At 42.8% G+C, this 21842-nt stretch overlaps 1 protein-coding gene across 2 annotated transcripts in view; it reads right to left on the bottom strand.

Moving 5' to 3' along the window:
* Nucleotides 1-21842, bottom strand: part of GALNT2 (polypeptide N-acetylgalactosaminyltransferase 2) — a 477304-nt gene that overhangs the window by 314880 nt on the left and 140582 nt on the right. For both annotated transcript variants that reach the window (XM_033938413.1, XM_033938412.1), the window contains exon 2: nucleotides 8724-8814. In XM_033938413.1, the coding sequence (XP_033794304.1) occupies nucleotides 8724-8814 (91 nt within the window). The remainder of the gene's footprint in view (nucleotides 1-8723; nucleotides 8815-21842) is intronic.

Here is a 21842-nt window from a genome sequence, read left to right as displayed (position 1 = left end):
CTTAGTGAATAGATCAGTCTGAGGGCTGTGTTTTGTACAGTCTGTAATTGTTTTATCATGTTTGCGGGACATGGTAGGTAGAGGATGGTGCAATAGTCTACTAGACCTAGGACTAGGGATTGGACTATGAGCCTATATTGCTCTTTGTCGAAGAATTTTCTTATTTTTCGCAGATTGCGCATGATTAAAAAGGCTTTCTGGGTGGTCTTGTTGATTTGGACCTGCATGGTGCAGCATCTATCTATCATCACTCCTAGGAGTTTAAGAGTGGACTGTATAGGGTATTTGGTGGTGTTTATTTCTAATTATGTAATGGATAGGGTTTTGTCCTTTTCAAGGAGTAGAAATTTTGTTTTGTCCGAGTTCAGCTTCAATTTATGGTCAGTCATCCATTTTTCCACTGCTTCTAGTGTTTTTTTTCAGTTTTTCTGTTGAAGTGGGGGTTGGTGAAGTCGAAGGGGATGAGAATGGTGATGTAACATCATTCAGCTACGCAGATGACGTCTAGGTTATCTAGAGTGGATCCAAGGGAGGCTATAAAGAGGTTGAAGAGCATTGGCGACAGTGGTGATCCTTGTGGTACTCCACAGGGGTTTGACCAGGGGTCTGATTTAATATCGTTTGTCTTTACTCTGTATGATCTTGATTTAAGGAATCCTTGGAACCAGGTGTATACTCTGCCTGAGATCCCTATGGCTTCTAGTATCTGTAGTAGTATGGAGTGGTCTACTAAGTCAAATGCAGCAGAGAGATCAAGTTGAATTATCAACATCCTTCTGCCTTTGCTAAGGAGTTGTTGGGCTGTGTCTAGGAGAGTTACTAATAGTGTCTCCGTGCTAAGGTTGGTTCTGAACCCTGATTGTGAAGGGTGAAGTAGGTTGTGGTCATCCAGGTAGTTTATGAGGTATTGTGCAACTAGTCCTATTAGTTTAACGTATATTGGTATTGAGGCAATAGGTCTGTAGTTGGAGGGGATATCTATTGAGCCTTTATGGTCTTTCAAAATAGGGGTGATTATGATCTCGCCTAGATGGGAATTGACCTTCTGTGAGCGTGGTTTGTACCAATTGCATGAGGTGAGCTCTAAATTTGGGGGATACTTAAAAAAGTCACTACAACGCCATCAAGACAATGTAAATTCAAAAATAACTTATTGACAATTTTTTCTTTTTTGAACTCTGCTCAGAGACATGAAGGCTGATTACTCTGAAAATGTGAACATTCAATAACTTAAGTGCTAGCCCAAAATTGCTATGCTAACACTGTAATATGTGTAAATGTCTTCAACAATAAACTTAACTTTGAAAAAAGTGACTGGTTCCAGTTTAAGTTTATTGTTGAAGACATTTACACATATTACAGTGTTAGCATAGCAATTTTGGGCTAGCACTTAAGTTATTGAATGTTCACATTTTCAGAGTCAGTTTTTTCTGAACACTACAATGATTGGGTGGTGAGGCGGAGTAATCAGCCTTCATGTCTCTGAGCAGAGTTCAAAAAAGAAAAAAATTGTCAATAAGTTATTTTTGAATTTACATTGTCTTGATGGCGTTGTAGTGACTTTTTTAAGTATCACTATATCTCTTTGGTCACTCTACAATTACAACGTTGTAGTTTGAAGTATTTATCCCTGATATCTTTTGGTGACTAAATTTTGGGGAGGCATTTGCTATCAGATAAGTGGGACAGTTGTTCAGGTCGCATGATGCTTGGCTGTATTTTTTTATAAAGTCGATTCATATCAGGCCATTGTACTGATGGGAAGTCAGTCCAAATCCTGTCTGCTGCAATGGCAATCATATCCCCCCATTGGCTGTCACTTCTCCAAGCTGAAGAGCTTTAGCCTCTTAAGACTTTCCTTAGATAAGCTCCAAATTAGTAATTCTAGTCAATATTTTTAAAGAAGCAAGCCTCCCCCACCCCAAAAAAATCTATATGGCTTTCTCTGAATAACCATTGGAAGTTACATAATGAAGGTACCACATTCTTCATAGCATCTGTGTTGCAAGCTTTGTATCATTTTAATAACCATTTTCTGAATTTCTCCTTATGATAATATGGTCTCCAGACCTACGTAAACATAGTCCTTACTACATGGTCTCACCAGCCTACTATAGAAGGGCAATATTATATAATTCCTCCAGCTCAAGAAGAAAAACCAGAGGCAGCAAACTCAGTGACTCGTGTTCAGTGGCATTCTGGTACGGTTCTCTATGTTTTTATGACATGGGAGTCATGTGACCCAGATTTGGGATCGCCATGCTTGGTGGTTATCAGAAAAGATTATATTTCATGCTAATGAAAGATTAGGTTCTTACTTCAGCTAAGCTTATATTCGGGAAGCAAAAATACAATCACGTTTCTCCTTTGTTGAGAAAGTTTCACTGGCATCCAGTCCGCTTCAGAATTCAATTTAAATGTGCATGCATTATCTTTAAGCTTCTCTATGGAATATTTGATCCTTTAGTTCCCTTATATTGGAACCCCGTTCAGATCTTGCCATTTGAGGAATACACAGAGATATAAACTATCTTTCCCTTCTTTTAAGGGTATTACATCTATAGGAAAGCTTAGTCAATCTTGCCTTCAAGCTGGTAGAGATGTGGAATGGACTTCCTGACTCCATTAGACTGATAGGCCAGTTTCAACAATTTCGTAAAGCCCTGAAAACTGCTGTTTACACAAAATTTAAATGGCTTAACTATAGTATCAAAGAATTGATGATAATCCAGCTTTTTTTTCTTTCAAGCTCTCTTTCTTATGTACTCTAGTCTTAATTACATGTAAACCGAGTCAAGCTCCGTTGGGAGATGACCCGGTATATAAATTGAAGACTAGATTAAATTAGATTAGATGTGCCTAGTGGTCATGAATACTAGATTAAATTAGATTAGATGTGCCTAGTGGTCATGAATACTAGGGTCTTGTATCCCAACCAGCAAATTGCTTGCAGAAAACTGTCAATCATGTTTTCCAACTCCACCTCCTTCCCAGGGAGCTGCTCCTGCCTGCTCAGTTTGTACAAAAGTAATCAAGTAGCACTGTAATAAAAGACATAACAGGAAGGAGGGAAATGGGAAAAATTCCTAACACCACAACTCGGTTCTGCTCTATAACAAACACAGGAAATATTATAACATCCAACTTGTGCAACCAGCCTTAATTATGTACAGAGCTCTTAGCTATTCACGTGACCTGCTATCAAGCAGACACTTAAACCAGACTATATGGTCATGAGGATGTATCTATGCATCATCTTTCTTTCTTTTTTTTTTTTTTAATCCTCTCAGCTCTTCTGGCAAAAGGCAAGCAAAACTTATGCACAGGGCAGGGCTTCACTGTGTCATTTGGTGGCTGCCTGCTTCAGCATAGGATTTCAACTGGAGACAAAGGGAAAAGACATCTGCCTCACAGATTCACTGGATAAACCTGGTCTTCTGGCTGCCAGTTGGACCAAGGTCAAACTGAACCTCAACCCGTGCACTGCAAAGGGAGGAGGACCACGCAGCTGGCCCACTGTTAGTTTCAAGTTATTATAAGAGGATCATTTCATAAATAATGCACACTTTTTTTTATTTTATTTTTTTTTTATTTACATGGTTGTTGTTTTTTGGGGGGGGGTTTCAAGTATTTCTTTACACTCCTTCAATATAGTCTCCCTGCTTTGCAATGACCGAGTCTCAAAGTCCGGGAAGCTTCACTATGCCATCCAAGACACCATTTTTGTTCAGTTGCCGAATGGCTCGGGTACCGGCAAAAGAAAGCTCTTCCAGCGATGCAAAACGATATCCACGTATAGGTTGTTTCAACTTTGGAGAAACGTCAAAGTCTGATGGACTCATGTCTGGACTGTAGGGAACATGAGGTAACACCTTCCAGCCATATTCGCTTAGTTTTTCAATGATGACATTCCCTATGTGCGTGCAGCAGCCAGCCCACAAGCCTTCCCCCGACATCAGAATTGACTTCGAGGGGGGAGAGAGGGAAGTCTTGTGGGCTGGCCGCTGCATGCCAGGCCAGTCCCTATGCGGAGTTGCTGCTGGAGTGGGATGGAGCAGATTGGCTTTGGGAGTGGGGGATGCAGCAGGTGTGCAGATGGAAGCAGGGAATCCCAGCGGCGCCTACAGCTTCTGTGGATGGGTTGGCTTCAGAGGAGGGGGAGGGAAAATTGATGGGCATGAGTATGTGACTGAGAGATGGTGCACACAGGGAAAAGAAGAAAGGAAAAAAGGGCATAGAGAGAGGAGTGAGGTAGAGATGCATGGGGAATAGAAGGATAAGAGGGAGAAATGTTGGATGTGGTAATGGAGAGGGCAGATTGAAGGGGATGCAAGGGGGAGGAATGTTGGATATAGTGATGGAGGGAGAAATGTGGCATTGTGCTGGAGAGGGGTGATAGAAAGAGAAATGGGCATGGGGCTGGTGGGCAGTGGTGAAAAATGCTGCACATGATCCGGGGGATGAGAGAGGGATAAACATTGCCAATAGGGGTGAAGGAGAGAGGAAGAAAAGTTAGACTCATGGAGGGACAGAGAGAGAGATGTTGGTTGGGAAAGGGAATGGGGTCCGGAGGAGAGGAAGTGTGCAGGAAGCAGAAAGGAAGAAATATTGGAAATGCAACCTAAACTCATGAAATCACCAGACAACAAAGGTAGGAAAAATAATTTTATTTTCAATTTAGTTATCAAAATGTGTCAGTTTTGTGAATTTATATCTGCTGTCTATATTCTGCTCTATATTTGTTTATTTTTCTTTAGTTGTTATTGATTGCATATTTTGAAGTCATCTGCCTTGATCTCTTGGAAACATCCCCCCCCCAAAAAAAAAAAAAAAATTATATATATATATATATATATATATATATATATATATATATATATATATATATATATAATTTAATTAACATTTTCTGTACATACAGTGTGCTTTGTGTTATTTTAATTTTGTGATTACCATTATGTATTAATAAGATTATATTGTATGTATTTGAAAAATGGATGGAAGAAATTGCATTACAATTAGTATTATTATGGGGTGGGGTCTGGGGCGGAGCTAGGACGGGGGTACTCGGTTGGTATTTGTTAGGCTTAGGGGATACTTGGCTTGAAGAAGTTGAGAAACACTGCTTTAACAGCAAGGTCTTTAGATTTGTCATATATTGATAAAGATGTTTTATTTCTGATATGGCGTAGATGCGCATTACATAACGTCGGGGTTACAACAGAAAAAATTGTCTTACATGTTATGTCATAGAATATATGGCGAAGTGATGAAATTGAAAGGAAATTTTGCTGGGAAGATGGTAGTGGTCGCAATATTGTATGAGGGATCAATAGTCTTGATGAATGCTGGTGCTTTCTTGTCTTATTTTGAAAACAAGAAGTAAGATTTTAAAGGAGATGCGGTGGGATATGGGCAACCAGTGAGTGTGTTTCAAGAAAGGGATAACATGGTTGTATTTTTTAGCCTTGTAGATGAGTTTCATCATTGTGTTTTGTATTATCTGAAGTCATCTGATTTCTTTTTGGTTTATACCATGGTAAAGGGAATTGCAGTAGTCCAGATACGATATAGCTACAGACCTGAAATGGAATGGATCATTTTTAACTTATAAAAACATTTTTTTGACTACTGAGCTTATGTGCTGATGATAAGATAGTTTATCGTCCAGAATTACACCTAGTAATTTGATAGTGGTATCCCTTTGAGAGGAGTCGATCTGATGCAAATAAGGGCATTTATATTTATCTTTTCATCACAGGGAAAGAACATGGTCTTGGAAATATTCAGAAGAGAGAGAGCATATTATTAGTTGCAGCTGAGCTGGGAAGGCATCCATACAGCTTGCGCTCAAGCTCCTGACTGAATCAGGGTGCGAGCAAATTCGCAGGGGATGGCCTCTGAGCTCAAATATACCAGCAGGCTGGCTAATTAGGTGTCCTGGAGGGGCTGATTCTGCTAGCAGCAGACTTCCACCGTAATAGTCTGCATCTTCTCCTAGGCAGAGGTTCCACCAAGTAGGAACCTCTGGGCACTGAGCCTCCAAAGATCACTGAGTAAAAATACCTGAAATAATAAAATAGCAGAGCAGATCAAAAACACTTCTGAGCAACTTGCTTGAAAAAAACAAAACTGAGGGAGCAGAAGCAGCCTCCCTGGGAAGGAGGTAAAGATGGAAAACATGATTGACAGTTTTCTGCAAGCAACTTGCTGGTTGGGATACAAGACCCTAGCGTTCAGGACCACTAGACACATTGCACAAGAAATTTATTTATTCATTTGTTCTTTCTATAGCTCATCCTCCCAAAAGGCACCCAGAACGGGGTACAAAAAAATTATTCATAGAAATTTCAACTAAAGTTTAAAATCATAACTCTGAAACAGCCTAAAATATCCAGTGTGTCATTTTATACATAAAAGGTTCTTCAATGTGTAAAGGCTTTATCGTTTATAGAAAAGATCTTTAATAAAATTGTCCAGAAGTATAAACATACTAACAAGTAGAGAATGACACGGGGAAAAAATCTGTCCCCGTCACTGCACTGTCCCCGGCCCACCATCCTCTGCACCGCCCCGTCACCGCCGTTCCCTTCACCGCCCCGTCACAGTCACCGCCATCCCTTTCACCGCCCCGTCACCGCCATTGCCATCCCATTCACCGCCCCGTCACCGTCCCCGCAGCATCCATATAAGCCTCACCATGCGAAACACCATGAAGACAGAAGAGAATCCTGCCACCACTACTACTACTACTGCACTGAGAATTTGTTTCAGTGCCTCTGCCCTGTAGTAAAAACAGAACATAAAATAAATCAATTGACTTGTCCTCCCTTGCAATGATGTGTCCCTCATGTTCACCTATAGCTCGAATCAGGTCAATTGTGCACACTAAAAATGCAGGTGGATCTGGAACGTGAGCGCAGGCAGGCAGTGATACAAAAACAGCAGACACCCGACCGATTGCAGTGTTCCGCCATCTCCCTCCCTCCATCTCACCTTAGATGTAGAGTATGCCGGCTTTCTTTTTCGCCCAGCCGCACATGCAGGTGCTCATTTGTTCAATATTCTCCTCTGATGCAACCGGAAACAGGAAGTTGTAAGAGAGGAGAAGATTGATCAACTCGAGCACGGCTTTTTGAACGCGTGCGGCTAGGCGAAAAAGAAAGCCGGCATACTCAACATCAGTGTTTTTCAACCTTTTTACACCCGTGAACCGGCAGAAATAAAAGAATTATTTTGTGGACCGGCAAACTACTAGGACTAAAATTTTTAAACCCTGTTTCCACCCCATCTCCGCAAGCTCGGTCACCTCAGTAACTATAGAAAAATAGACAAATATAGTGCAAAATGTAGACAGCAGATATAACTTCTCAAAACTGACACATTTTGATCACTAAATTGAAAATAAAATCATTTTTCCTACCTTTGCTGTCTGGTGATTGATTTCATGAGTCTCTGGTTGCGTTTCCTTCTGTCTGTGTATCCTTTCTTTCATTTCTTTCTTTCTGCACTCAGGCCCAAGAGTTGTCCCTTTCTATTCCCTCCCTCTTTCCTTCCTATGTCCTTAGTACCCCCGGTGCCTCCTTCCCATGTCTTTAGTGCCCCCAGTGCCTCCTTCCCATGTCCTTAGTGCCCCTTCCTGTCTTTAGTGCCCCCAGTGCCTCCTCCCCATGTCTTTAGTGCCCCAGTGCCTCCTTCCCATGTCCTTAGTGCCCCTTCCTGTCTTTAGTGCCCCCAGTGCTTCCTTCCCATGTCCTTAGTGCCCCTTCCTGTCTTTAGTGCCCCAGTGCCTCCTTCCCATGTCTTTAGTGCCCCTAGTGCCTCCTTCCTATGGACCCTCTCACTGCCTTCTACACTTTTGTCCCACCCCCACCCCCGAATCCTGCCTGCCTACCTTTCTCCCTCCCTAGCCAAAGCCAGCCTGCTGCCTCCCTGCCGCTCAAAAAAAAAAAAAAAAAAAAGCTTCCTTCCTTTTCCCCTGCTCTTACCGCCATGCTCATGCTGCAGCTACTAAAGCCAACAGGAAGTCTTTCCGACTCAATTCTGAAGTCGGAGAGGATGTTCTGGGCCAGCCAGGCAGCGATTGGCTGGCCCAGAACGTCCTCTCCGATGTCAGAATTGACGTCGGAAAGACTTCCTGTCGGCTTTAGTAGCTGCAGCATGAGCATGGCGGTAAGAGCAGGGGAAAAGGAAGGAGGCTTTTTTTTTTTAGCGCGGACCGGCAGAAATTCAACCGGCGGTAAGGAGGAGGGAGGGAGATGGCGGGGACCGCGCGATCCTTGATTGCCTCACTGCGGGGACAAGTCCATTCACCGCTCCACGGGGTGGTGAATGGCCTTGTCCCCATCCCGCAGAGGCCACTATTTTTTTTCCCCCGTTTCGGCGGGCTACCCGCAGCTAAATGCGGCTAGCCGCGGGTAACCCGCCACCGTGTCATTCTCTACTAACAAGCTACAAGTATATATTCCTGGGGGCAAAGTTGTTTTATGCCCACATTATTTAATAAATAAGCGAGAATGTGTAAATGTATGCATTGGCTTTCATTCATTACTGAGACTGGCTTGGAAGGTTTCAAATGAGCTACAATTTTGGACTCTTCAAATTAATAAGACAAACTAAATTAATAAAGATCTGCAAAAAAAATTAAAATTGGAGAGATCCACTGATTGCTGTTCTGCTTCCAAGAAATGGTCTCTTTCTTTTAGCTGTGGGCTGCATCATACCTGGTGGCAGAATCTCCATGCTTTGCGCCTTTTCTTCCCCATTGCTGTGCAACTCTTTCTGCTTCCCAGTGTCAATTTCATTCCAGTCCTCCTAAAATAAAAGCAGAGAAGCCAGTTAGAACAAAATGTGATGGGAGACCAAATGCTATATTAACATGGACACTCTCTGTTGTACTATACTGTTGGGCACACCTAGCCAGTCAGGTTTTCAGAATACCCACAATGAATATTACATTACATTAGTGATTTTTATTCCGTCATTACCTTGTGGTTCAAGGCGGATTACAGAGGATTTCTGGATATGTCCAGAGGTGTTACAGAGTAGAGCGGGTTGCTTCAGAGGATTGAAATGTTTCATATGGTGTTAATTAGTCTTCATGGATTTCTTGAATAGCAGGGTTTTTATTTCTTTTCTGAAAGTTTTGTGGTCTGGGGTCACAATTAGTAGATTGGAGAGCTGGTGGTCTAGTTTTGCTGCCTGTGTGGCTGACTGGAAGGTATATAAATGGTGTCTGGGTTCTCCTGTGTCTGGTTGTGGTAGTTTGGATTAGGCGGTTGTTCAAGTAGGCCGACTGCCACCATTTATGGATTTAAATAATTGCTTGAATTGGAAGCCAGTGTGAGTCGAGGTATGCCTCAGTGATGTGGTCATGTTTTCTTAGTGAATAGATTAGTCTCAGGGCTGTGTTTTGTACTGTTTGTAGTTGTTTTATCATTATTGCGAGACAGGGGAGATATAAGATGTTGCAGTAGTCAAGGAGACCTAGGACTAGGGACTGGACCATGAGCGGAATTGTTTTCTGTCGAAGAATTTACGAACTTGCCTTCATGAGAAATATTTGCATAGCATGCAGGTAGGGCATGCAAATGCATCTCAAGCATATTCATTGTGGGTATTCTGAAAACCTGACTGTGTCCCAAGGACTGGATAGAGAATCCTGTCCTACACCGACAATCAGATCTTAGAAATCTAAAGACTGGATTCTGACAATTTTGTTTAAATCAGGCTTTGTGGTCAGAAATGCTGAAAGATTCATGGCTTTTATTTAAGATTCTCTATCATAGATTTAGAGCAAAATAAAGAAATTTAAGAGCCCTGGGAATAAGAACACATTTCATCAATAGGCTGCCTCAGAGGTTAGTGTTGGATAATTGTAACTAAGACATAAAATTAATAATGCTCTAGTGAAATTATAGTGAGTCAGATGACGACGATGACTCTCCACCGCCCCATGCCACGCTCGCACCCTCCCTTCCCCCACCCCATAGCTCTTTAAAATCTTTGCCAGTGTGAGCAACTACTCTAGCCTGCCTCTGATGCAGGCCTGGCTCCCTCTGAAATCACATCCAGTTCACAGGTCCAGGAAGTGACGTCAGTGGGAACGCCAGCATGCGCAGCAAACCAGAGAAGCTGCTCACACTGGCAAAGATTTAAAGAGGTACAGGGGTGGGAAGGTAGGTCGCAAGTGTGGCGTGCAGAAGGAGCAGGGAGGGCAGAGAGGAGGGTGCAGGGGAGTTGGCATGGAAGGAGTGGGGGTGGGGCGGAGAGGCGGGTGCAGGGAGGTGCCACTGCTCTGGGTGCCTCCTACCTTCGCTACACCACTGAGTGGAGGTTGTTTCTGAATTTAAGAAAGCTACAGACAAGCACCTAGGATCCCTTGGGAAGAGGGAGCTGAGATAATAGCATTCCAACAAGCACCAAGTTCAAATTACAGAGAACATTACCCTTCTGTAAAAACATATTCTCTCTTTCTTTTTTTCTTTAATAACCATCTCAGTTCCTTAGAAATATTTCCATGAAAAAAATGCAAATACAAATCCTACGCCTTCACAGATCCCTGGGATGGAAAACCTTCAAGTCTTTGCATATCAACAGCACTTGCTGCCTAAGGGCTCTGGCTAGCTGGGCATTCTTTCAAGTATACCTCATCAGCTTAGAGTTCTTCTGTTTGCTTCTAGTATATAATCTACGAGCCTGTTCATAGGACCTATTGGGACCCCTGAGGAAGACAATAATGTCGAAACATGATTGTGTTGGGTCCAAATGTTTCCAGTGTATCAGGTCCTAGACATTTTTATGTGGATTATTAAGTTGTTTCAATAAAGCCTTCATCTTGGACATCAACTCTCTCCAAGTCTTTTGCTTTGGTTGGTTTTCCCTTTGTGGAGGAACTAGGGTCAATTCTTTTCTTTAGCTAGGCATTCTTGTCACGTGAACAGGATGTGTAAGGTACTACATTCCTCAGCAACTCTCAATTTAAGGATAATTATTTTCTACTATAATATACACCTATGGTACTATAACCCCCCTCTAAAATGGAGCATTATTCCTGAAAATAAATGCACTAGTTCCACATATTTGCACCAGTAAGAGAAATTATGGAATATGACCAGATATTAATGGAAATCTGACAAACAAAAAGCCCTTTCTGTGCTGAAAATACACTTTGGACCTAGACATAGGTAAAGGAAGCTGAAGGCACATGGTAATTAGGGATAGGATCAAATGAATGCCGTTCGCCAATGAGTAAGCTATGTGGATATCAGAATTGAATACTGCATCTACCTGGGAAGAGTGCATCCGATGTGCAAACAGTACGCTCTTACCATTCATTTCCACTGCAAATTAAAAACTTTCTGGGTGCCCATCCCTACAAAGTATTATGGTTTGAACATTTCATTGCACATAATAGAGAAAAATAAAAACCTACAAAGTTCCACTAGCCACTGAAGTTGCTAATTCCAGTAAGGTCAAAAGATTCAAGTTGGTGGTCATGACTATTTGCTCACAGAAAGCCATCCGCAAAAACTGTCATACTAAGAAGCAGTAAATGCAGAGACCAGAACGTCCTTAGCCAGAATTGAGCCCTATGTGACATGCCCCCTAACAACCCCATCCTACCCACTACGCCATGGCTACGGTAGATCAGACAATGGAAAGGGGCCGATTTTTACACAATGTGGCCACACTGCCCTGGTGGAAACTATAGTTAGCAACTATAGCAGTCAAGAGAATGGAAGTGATTGTGCCAGTAGAGAACTGATTTCTTACATCACCTTATACCAGGGATAGGCAATTCCGGTCCTCGAGAGCCAGAGCCAGGTCAGGTTTTCAGGATATCTACAATGAATATGTATGAGATGGATTTTCATGCACTGCCTCCTTGAGATACAAATCTATCTCATGCATATTTATTGTGGATATCCTGAAAACCTGACCTGGCTTCGGCTCTCGAGGACTGGAATTGCCTACCCCTGCCTTATACCAAAGAAGACCTCCTTCAAGGCTTTTCTCTACTTTCCCAATACATCTAGTAGCAGAACAGAAATACTATAAGTAGGAGTAACAGCAACATGAGAGGCTGAAGGACATGTTAAGAAAACAACATTTCTGCACTACATGCACTACTTTCAAAGCAATACGATAAGAACCACAACGACAGCACTCAATTTCAGAAAAGGGAATTACGATGCCATGAGGAAAATGGTGGGAAAGAAACTCAGCGGCAACTCAGGGAAGATGGAGACCGCAGAAAAAGCCTGGTCCCTACTCAAAGGCACGGTGCACGAGGCACAGAACCTGTACATCCCTAGGTTCAGGAAAGGGTGCAAAAATAATTGAACAAAAAACCCAGTGTGGATAACAAATGCAGTGAAAAAGGCAATAAGTGACAAGAAAGCATCGTTCAGGAAATGGAAAAAGGACCAAACAAAGGACAACCAGAAGGAACACAAAAGACACCAAAGAGAATGTCACCGAGTGGTTAGGAAAGCAAAAAGAGAATATGAGGAGAGACTGGCGGGGGAAGCAACCAACTTCAAATCATTCTTCAGGTACGTAAAGGGGAAGCAACCAGCCAGGGAAGAAGAGGGACCACTGGATGATGGAAACAAGAAGTGAGTGGTAAAGGAGGAAAAAGAGATAGCTGAGGTTAAATAAGTTCTTCTTGTCTGTCTTCACGAGAGAGGACACATCCAATATTCCAGAACCCGAGATCATAAATGGGGATCAGGATGAAAAGCTGGCCCAACTAGAGGTAAGACAAGAGGATGTCCTCCGACAGATAGACAGACTAAAGAGTGACAAATCATCGGGTCCGGACGGCATCCACCCAAGGGTACTCAAAGAGCTAAGGAACGAAATAGCGGAACCATTTCGCCAAATATGTAACCTATCCTTAAAAACTGGGGAGATACCGGAGGACTGGAAAATAGCAAATGTCACGCCCATCTTTAAAAAGGGTTCAAGGAGTGACCCAGGAAACTACAGGCCAGTGAGCTTGACCTCGGTTCTGGGAAAGATGATGGAAGCACTGGTTAAGGACAGCATCTGTGAACACATAGAAAACAATGGACAGCTGAAGGCGAGCCAGCACGGCTTCTGCAAGGGAAGGTCTGTACTTCTTTGAGGGAATAAACAGCCAGATGGATAAAGGGGAATCCATAGACATCATTTACCTTGACTTCCAAAAAGCCTTCGACAAGGTACCTCACGAACGGCTGCTTAAGAAGCTGTGGAACCACGGGGTGCAAGGGGATGTCCACCGATGGATCAAAAACTGGCTTTCAGGCAGGAAACAGAGGGTTGGAGTAAAAGGCCACTACTCAGAATGGCAATGGGTCACGAGCAAAGTTCCGCAGGGGTCGGTGCTGGGACTGCTCCTGTTCAATATATTTATTAACGATCTGGAGGCGGGAACAAAATTTGAGGTTATAAAGTTTGCAGATGACACCAAACTCTGCAGCAGGGTTAGAACTGCGGAAGACTGCAAGGACCTGCAAAGGGACCTAACGATACTGGAAGAGTGGGCAAAAAAGTGGCAAATGAGCTTCAACATAGAGAAATGCAAGGTCATGCATGTAGGGAAAAAGAACCCGATGTTCAGCTACAAAATGGGGGGATCACTGCTAGGGGTAAGTAACCTTGAAAGAGACCTGGGAGTGATGGTAGACACAACATTGAAGGCGTCGGCACAATGCGCAACGGCCTCAAGGAAAGCAAACCAAATGTTGGGTATCATTAAGAAGGGTATCACGGCCAGAACAAAGGAAGTCATCATGCCACTGTATCGTGCAATGGTGCGCCCGCATCTGGAGTACTGTGTCCAGTACTGGTTGCCATACCTCAAGAAGGACATGGCAGTACTTGAGGGAGTCCAGAGAAGAGCGACTAAACTGATAAAGGGTATGGAAAACTTCTCATATGCTGACAGGTTGAAAAAGCTGGGGCTATTCTCCCTGGAAAAGCGGAGACTTAGAGGAGACATGATAGAAACCTTCAAAATCCTGAAGGGCATAGAAAAGGTAGACAGGGACAGATTCTTCACACTATGGGGAACCACAAATACAAGGGGGCACTCGAAGAAATTAAAAGGGGGCAGGTTTAGAACAAACGCTAGGAAGTTCTTTTTTACCCAGAGGGTGGTGGACACATGGAACGCGCTTCCGGAGGCCGTTATAGGCCAGAGTATGTTACAGGGCTTCAAAGAAGGTTTGGATAGGTTCCTAGAGGATAAGGGGATTGAGGGGTACAGATAGGAGTTGAGGTAGATTATAGGAAGAGTCAGGGACCACTGCACAGGTGATAGGCCTGACGGGCCACCACGGGAGCGGACCGCTGGGCGGGATGGACCTCTGGTCTGACCCAGCAGAAGCAAATTCTTATGTTCTTATGTTCTTTCTGGATTGAAATGGTAAAAAAAAATAAATAAATAAGAACATAAGAACATAAGCAGTGCCTCCGCCGGGTCAGACCATAGGTCCATCCTGCCCAGCAGTCCGCTCCCGCGGCGGCCCAAACAGGTCACGACCTGTCCAAATCACCAGAAGGGGCCCCCATGCCACCTTGGTTTCCTATTGAGTCCTATCTTCCCATCAAAGTCCTAGCCCTCCGGTCTTGCACATGCACGACCTGGTCGGGTTTCTATACTTATTTTCTGGTTAGCTTTCTCAGTATCCCACGATCCCTTTATCCCTCAGGAATCCGTCCAGTCTCTGTTTGAATCCTTGTACCGTACTCTGCCCAATCACGTCCTCCGGTAAGTTTCCCCCTCCCCTTTCAAATGTAAAAAGTATCAGTTGCATTGTGGAGAAGGAATCTTCCTCCTTAACAAAACGACCAGCTATATAAAAGTAGGGAACATTCAAGGGAGAAAAAGTAACAGCTCTTGAGAATAGCCTTGAGGCATTTGAAAAACCTGGTTTTTATTCATGATAATAAAACATTTAACTAAGGGGGTGGGGGGGGTTTGCTTCTGCTCATAAGGGAGTTTTGTGGTGGGAGGTGTGGTGATGCCCGGGATGCTTATGTATTGTTGTGGAGGGTGGGTTCGGGGATTATCAGAACACAGATCTCCGAGCCTCATGTTGTGGTAGGCTTGCTGGAGCTGGGATGCAACCTTTGGGTGAGAGGAGATTGGGGAGGGATGGGTGGGGAGGAGGTGTTGTACATTGTTATGTCATGTTTAATATTTGCTGTCTTGTTTTTTGGAAAATTAATAAAATGTTTCAACACTAAAACATTTAACTATGCCAGAACAGAGGGTATATTATATACGATGCTAGTAAACACAGGGATCTGGAATACACAAGCCATATGTAAACTGTGCCCGTCTCTTCTAACAGATGCTAGATACATCTCACGGTTCAAGTCTGCTGATTTATGGCAAAATAAAAGTTCTGTTCAGCACATCAAATGTACAATCTGCTGTAACCATTTGGTAATGCTATGAAATTTAAGTTAAAAAAAAAAAAAAGAGAGCACTACTTGTGAAAAGGCTTGAGCTACAATTGAATACAAAAAATTAAGAATCACAAGCCATAATCCCTGGCCTAAAGTCTAACCTTCTAAGCACCTCTAATATGACTCTCTGGCTTAATTTTAAATTACCAACAACAAAATATGGAGAGAGATATAACAACACAGGGACACAATCAATCAAAATATAAGAGAATCCCAATCAATTAATATACTTTGTTTTTAATGTTTTTTGTTCAAATTGGATTTTGGCATGTGATATGTATTTCATTCTGCTGTTTTGTCCTTATGTTTCTCTCCCTTTCAGTACTGCTCTTCCTCTTGAAAAAGATAATATCGAAACATGGCTCGTGTTGAGGGAGCTGTAATTGTATTGGAGTATTTGCCCATACTTGGAGCTGGATTTTCTATGTGGATGTTTTAATCAGTCACTTTGTGAAGCACTTATGAAGCACTTGCACTTTATGGACTAGCTGTTCACGAACTGAGATTGAGAACACTTGGATTTCAATATGTTTTGTATTGTTTGTTTTGCTTTATTGTTCACCATTTTATTATAAATGTATGAATTGTATGCTATTTATCTGATTTATTGCTGATATTATGAGCTTTATGAAAATACTTTTATCTCCAATGCAGTAACATTAAATATTTATTAAATAAATTTTGTGATTATATTAATTGATTGGGATTCGCTTACATTCTAATTTTAAATTACCACGTTTTAAAAAAAAAATAGTTGAGACCAGAGCATCTGAAGACCAACCTCTTTTTCTTGCTTCTTCTGTCTCCAGGAGGTGTAGCAGACCATGATCGATTTTCAAAGGGTTGTGTTTGTAAGGAGCTAACTAAATTAAAAGGTAGACAAAGGGCTCCTTTTACAAAGCTGCGCTAGCGGTTTTAGTGCACGCACCGGATTAGTGCGCACTAGCCGAAAATCTACCACCTGCTCAAAAGGAGGCGGTAGTGGCTAGCGGGCGCTATTCCGCGTGTTAAGGTCCTAGTGTGGCTTTGTAAAAGGAGCCCAAAGTAACGGGGCCAGATGGAGTACATCTGGGGATGCTGAAAGAACTTTGGGAAGTTCTGAGGGCTCTGCTAGCTGACCTTATAAATGGTTCTCTAGAGTTGGAAGTGGTACCGGAGGACTGGAGAAGGGTGGATGTGGTCCCTTGCCACAAAAGTGAATGTAAGGAAGAAGTAGCGAACTATAAGAACATAAGAATTGCTGCTGCTGGGTCAGACCAGTGGTCCATCATGCCCAGCAGTCCGCTCACAAGGCGGCCCTCTGGTCAAAGACCAGCACCCTAACCGAGACTAGCCCTACCAGCGCACGTTCTTGTTCAGCAGAAACTTGTCTAACTTTGTCTTGAATCCCTGGAGGATATTTTCCCCTATAACAGCCTTCGGAAGAGCGTTCCAGCTTTCTACCACTCTCTGGGGGAAGAAGAACTTCCTTACGTTTGTACGGAATCTATCCCCTTTCAACTTTAGAGAGTGCCCTCTCGTTCTCCCTACCTTGGAGAGGGTGAACAACCTGTCTTTATCTACTAAGTCTATTCCCTTCATTATCTTGAGTGTTTCGATCATGTCCCCTCTCAGTCTCCTCTTTTCAAGGGAGAAGAGGCCCAGTATCGCTAATCTCTCACTCTACGGCAATTCCTCCAGCCCTTTAACCATTTTAGTCACTCTTTTCTGGACCCTTTTGAGTTGTACTGTGTCCTTCTTCATGTACGGAGACCAGTGCTGGGTGCAGTATTCAAGTTTCAAGTTTATTAGGATTTTATTATTCCAGGTGAGGGCGTACCATGGCCCAGTATAGCGGCATGATAACCTTCTCTGATCCGTTTGTGATCCCCTTCTTAATCATTCCTAGCATTCTGTTTGCCCTTTTCATTGCTGCCACCGTGCATTGCACGGACAGCTTCATTGACTTGTCAACCAGTACTCCCAAGTCTCTTTCCTGGTGAGTCTCTCCAAGTACTGCACCAGACATCCTGTATTCATGTATAAGATTTTTGTTACTGACATGCATCACCTTACACTTATCCATGTTAAACCTCATTTGCCATTTTGTAGCCCATTTCTCAAGCGTGTTTATGTCACGTTGCAGGTCTTCATAATCCTTATGCATCTTCACTACTCTGAATAACTTTGTATCTTCTGCAAATTTAATCACCTCACTTGTCATACCAATTTCCAGGTCGTTTATAAATATGTTGAAGAGCACAGGTCCAAGCACCGAACCCTGCAGCACTCCACTCGTTACGCTTTTCCAGTCCGAGTATTGTCCATTTATCCCCACTCTCTGTTTTCTGTCCGCCAGCCAGTTTTTAATCCACTTGAGTATTTCAATCTCAATTCCCATGGCTCGCAATTTTTCAAAGTAGTCGTTCATGCCAAACCTTGTTGAACGCCTTCTGAAAATCCAGATATACGATGGTCGACCGAGTCGCCCTTGTCCATCCGCCTGTTTACTCCCTCGAAAAAGTGCAGCAAGTTCGTCAAGCAAGATCTTCCTTTGCTGAAGCCGTGCTGGCTGGTCCTCATCAAATTGTGTCCATCAAGGTGATCAATGATGCGGTCCTTTATCAGTGTCTCTACCATCTTTCCCGGTACCGAGGTCAGACTCACTGGTCTGTAGTTTCCCAGATCTCCCCTTGAAACTTTCTTGAAGATCGGCATAACATTCGCCACTTTCCAGTCTTCCGGAATCCTTCCTGATTTGATCGACAGATTGGCTATTAGTTGAAGCAGTTCAGCTATAGCCCCTTTCAGTTGATTCAGTTGATTACCATCTGGTCCCGGGGATTTATCGTTTTTAAGCCTATCAAATCTGCCTGCATACATCTTCTAGACTGACCGTCAACCCTGTCAGTTTTCCATCTTTGTTTCCTGCGTATAGCCTATCGGCTTCCAGTATGTTGTATAAATCCTCTTCAGTAAATACAGATGCAAAAAATGTGTTCCGTTTGTTGGCAATGGCTTTGTCTTCCTTTAACACTCCCTTTATTCCATGGTCATCCAATGGCCCTGCTGCTTCCTTCGCGGGTTGTTTCCCCTTAATATATTGAAATAACGGCTTGAAGTTTTTTGCCTCCTTGGCTATTTTTTCCTCATAGTCTCTTTTGGCTCCTCTTACCGCCTTATGGCACCTGCTTTGATGTTGTTTGTGCTTTTTCCAGTTTTCATCCGTTTTTTACCTTTTCCATTGCTTAAACAAAGTCTTCTTGTCTCTGATCGCTTCCTTCTCCGCTACAGTGAGCCACGCCGATTCCTTGTTCTTTTTCCTCTTGGATCCCTTGTTGATATGCGGTATATATAGATTTTGCGCCTCGGTGACTGTGTCCTTAAAAGGGGACCATGCTTGCTCTAGCATTTTTACAGTGCTAATCCTCTTCTTAATCTTCTTCCCCACCATGAGTCTCATCCCTTTATAATTCCCTTTTCAGAAGTTCAGTGCTGTGGCCATCGTTCTGGATTGATGGATATACTTGCAATCCTGCCCTAAAGAGATGTGCTATCACCACCATCACCCTGGTGAATGTGTAGCGCTATGTTGCCAACCCAAAGGGAAGCACCAAGAACTGATGTCATCTCTTCAACACATGGAATCTCAGGAATCTCCTGTGTTTCAGAAATATGGGAATGTGCAGATAAGCTCCCGTCAAATCTAGGGAATCTAGAAATTCCCCCACAGCCACAGTTGTGAAGACTGACCATACAGTTTCCATACAAAAGTATGGATTGTTCAGGGCCTCATTCACATGCATAAGTTCCAGAATGGGTCTCCTGAGCCTTTCTTGGGCACTATGATGTATATGGAGTATCTGCCAGAGTCTGATTCTTCTGGCCAAACTAGCTCTATGGCCTGAATTTCTACAAGTCTCGACTGTTACTAAGATTTTGCACTATTTTCCTGGGCACCCCACTGGAGAGTCTACAAACTAGTCTGTTAGGGGATTGGCGAACTTGAGCTTGTACCCTCCTTGAATGATCTCCAGCACCCAGTGCTCTGACAAGATCTGCTTCCAAACCTCTGCATATGCCAAGAGCTTTCCTCTCATCTTCAAGAGGAAGACTTCAGCCCTGGCATCATTGCACTTTCTTGGAGGTTGAAGAGAGACAAGTACTAGAGGCTTGGTTTCACCTAGGTCCTGAGAATCTCTGTCTTGACCCCCTAATAGGGTCTCTGAGATGAAGCTTCTCCAGAGTACTGTTGAAAGTGTCTGGACTTATGAAAATTAGAGGTTCGCAGTCTGCTATCCGGCAGAGATTCTGGCCAACGATCTGCCATGCTGGCCATCAGATCATCAAGACCCTTTCCAAACAACATCTGTCCCCTAAAAGGGACTCTGATGAGAGTAACCTTGGAGGTGGAATTTCCCACCCATTGCCTGATCCAGAGCATCTGTGAGCTGAAATGGAATAAGCCAAGACTTTACTCATGGCTCTGATGATGTCATAAAGAATATCAGCTATATAATCCATAAGCTGGGGCAAATGTTCACCCTTTGCCTGGGTGAGCCCACACATCTTGGCATGAAAAGTACATGCCACAAAAGAGGCCGTTGCTGCTGCTTTGTTTTCTAAGGCTAAACGAGGTAATCTGAAGGAACTGGAGAACTTTGGCAAAAAAAAAAAAAAATTGCCAAATCCCAGATGGCCACCACAGTAGTGTTTTGACGCCAAAAAATGTCTCACAAACACCTTAACTAAAAGTTTAAAAACCTTAGTAGGCCAAATAAGCTACTAGGGATATGGACACCAAGTTCCACAATAGTTTCTGCAAGCTGGCCAAACAGGTTCCCAAGGGATTAACATGCCTGCTGCAAACCCAAGTCTGCTTCTCCATGCAGGCAGAGTTGTCCCCTCACTACAGAGCTCAGATGCACCGACAACTGCAAAAACCTGCAAAAAAATACCAAAAACAATAAAGAAATATACAGAGCAGAAAGACACTTTCTGGCTTGCGTGCATAAGGAAAACTTGAAGGGGGCAGCAGAGCCCTCTGGAGAAGGAGGAGGAGTTGAAAACCTGGAATGGTTCATGGGAAGAATACCCTACTGTCCAGAAATTCACTAGAAATAGCCATTTACCTCACTGGCCCACAGCAAAAAATGGTTTAGTAAAAGGAACCCTAAATATAGTACAATACATTAAAACAAGTTACTTACAAGAAACCTGACAAAATGGAATCACAAGGAGAAAAATCTGTCAGGTTGTCAGGTAAAAACCGAGTTCTTTGAAGAGATGACTGATGTGGTGATCATGAAAATGTGGCTGATGTTGCCTATCTGGACTAGTAAATCTTAAATGTCGTGTAAAGAGAATAAGAAAACAAGCTAGAAAAGGTAGAAGTCAGCCAGAAAGTTGGAAAATGGGTTAGAGTGAGCAACAGAGCACAGCTAGTAGTTAAGTGCTTACTGCCAAGATCTGTTCTTTTCTGTTTTGAGCTATACACATTTACCACAGTAATAAAGAGATCACCATAGGGCAAGAGCACGTATCCCGCAGTAATTTTAGCATTTTTATACAAGTCCCATGCACTAAAAACTAAATGCAATTGTTAGCACTGGGGGCAGGTTGGGAGCAGAGATTAGGCATGTTATGTGCTAATCAGTAACACAGCTGGCGTGCTGATTAGTGTGTAGTTAGCACGTGGGCCCTCAACACCTTCAAAACAAGTGTACTTAAGTGTAGAAATAAAACAGGGGAAACAAAACCACAAACTCAAATACATAAAGAGTGGAATTGTCCTAATCAGACTGATGACCACAAACTATTGTAAAAATGTTGTTTTACTCATCTAATGTTCAAATGACTTTATTCATTTATCCAATAACTCAATGACTCGCCATGTACATGGTTCGGCCAAAGAGGCCTCCTTCAGGAGTCTTGAGAATCTACTAAGTTATAACGGATAGCGTCTTGAATAAATGCATAGGCTCTCATGACAATGCTACGTTGCTGTGATAAAATCTTCTGCTACAGTGCTCTGAGCTAATCGGGATTAAATGCAACTCAAGAATGTTTTTAGATACAAACCCTAAGTTCAATACCATTTTAGCATTAACAAACAGGAAAACATGGAGCCCCATGCAAACTCCTGCCTCTTCCAAGGAAGGGATCCATTTCACTAATCTATCTCACTATAACAAAACTAAGCATGTCAGCCAGTCCTAACAGTAGCTGTTTTAAATAGCTACAGCTACAGCATACTCTTATTTTTACTTAAAGTTTTTAGAGCATGTGCTATATTTTAAACAGTATTTAATAAATCTATTCTGCTATTATCTAACTACATCTGGCTCAACTAAGTGTAAATACAAAATAATACTGGTTTTTTTTAAAGTACAGTATAC

This window comes from Geotrypetes seraphini, chromosome 3, assembly GCF_902459505.1.
Source record: "Geotrypetes seraphini chromosome 3, aGeoSer1.1, whole genome shotgun sequence".
In the NCBI taxonomy this organism is placed as follows: Eukaryota; Metazoa; Chordata; class Amphibia; order Gymnophiona; family Dermophiidae; genus Geotrypetes; species Geotrypetes seraphini.
This window is presented reverse-complemented; position numbering and strand designations above follow the sequence as displayed.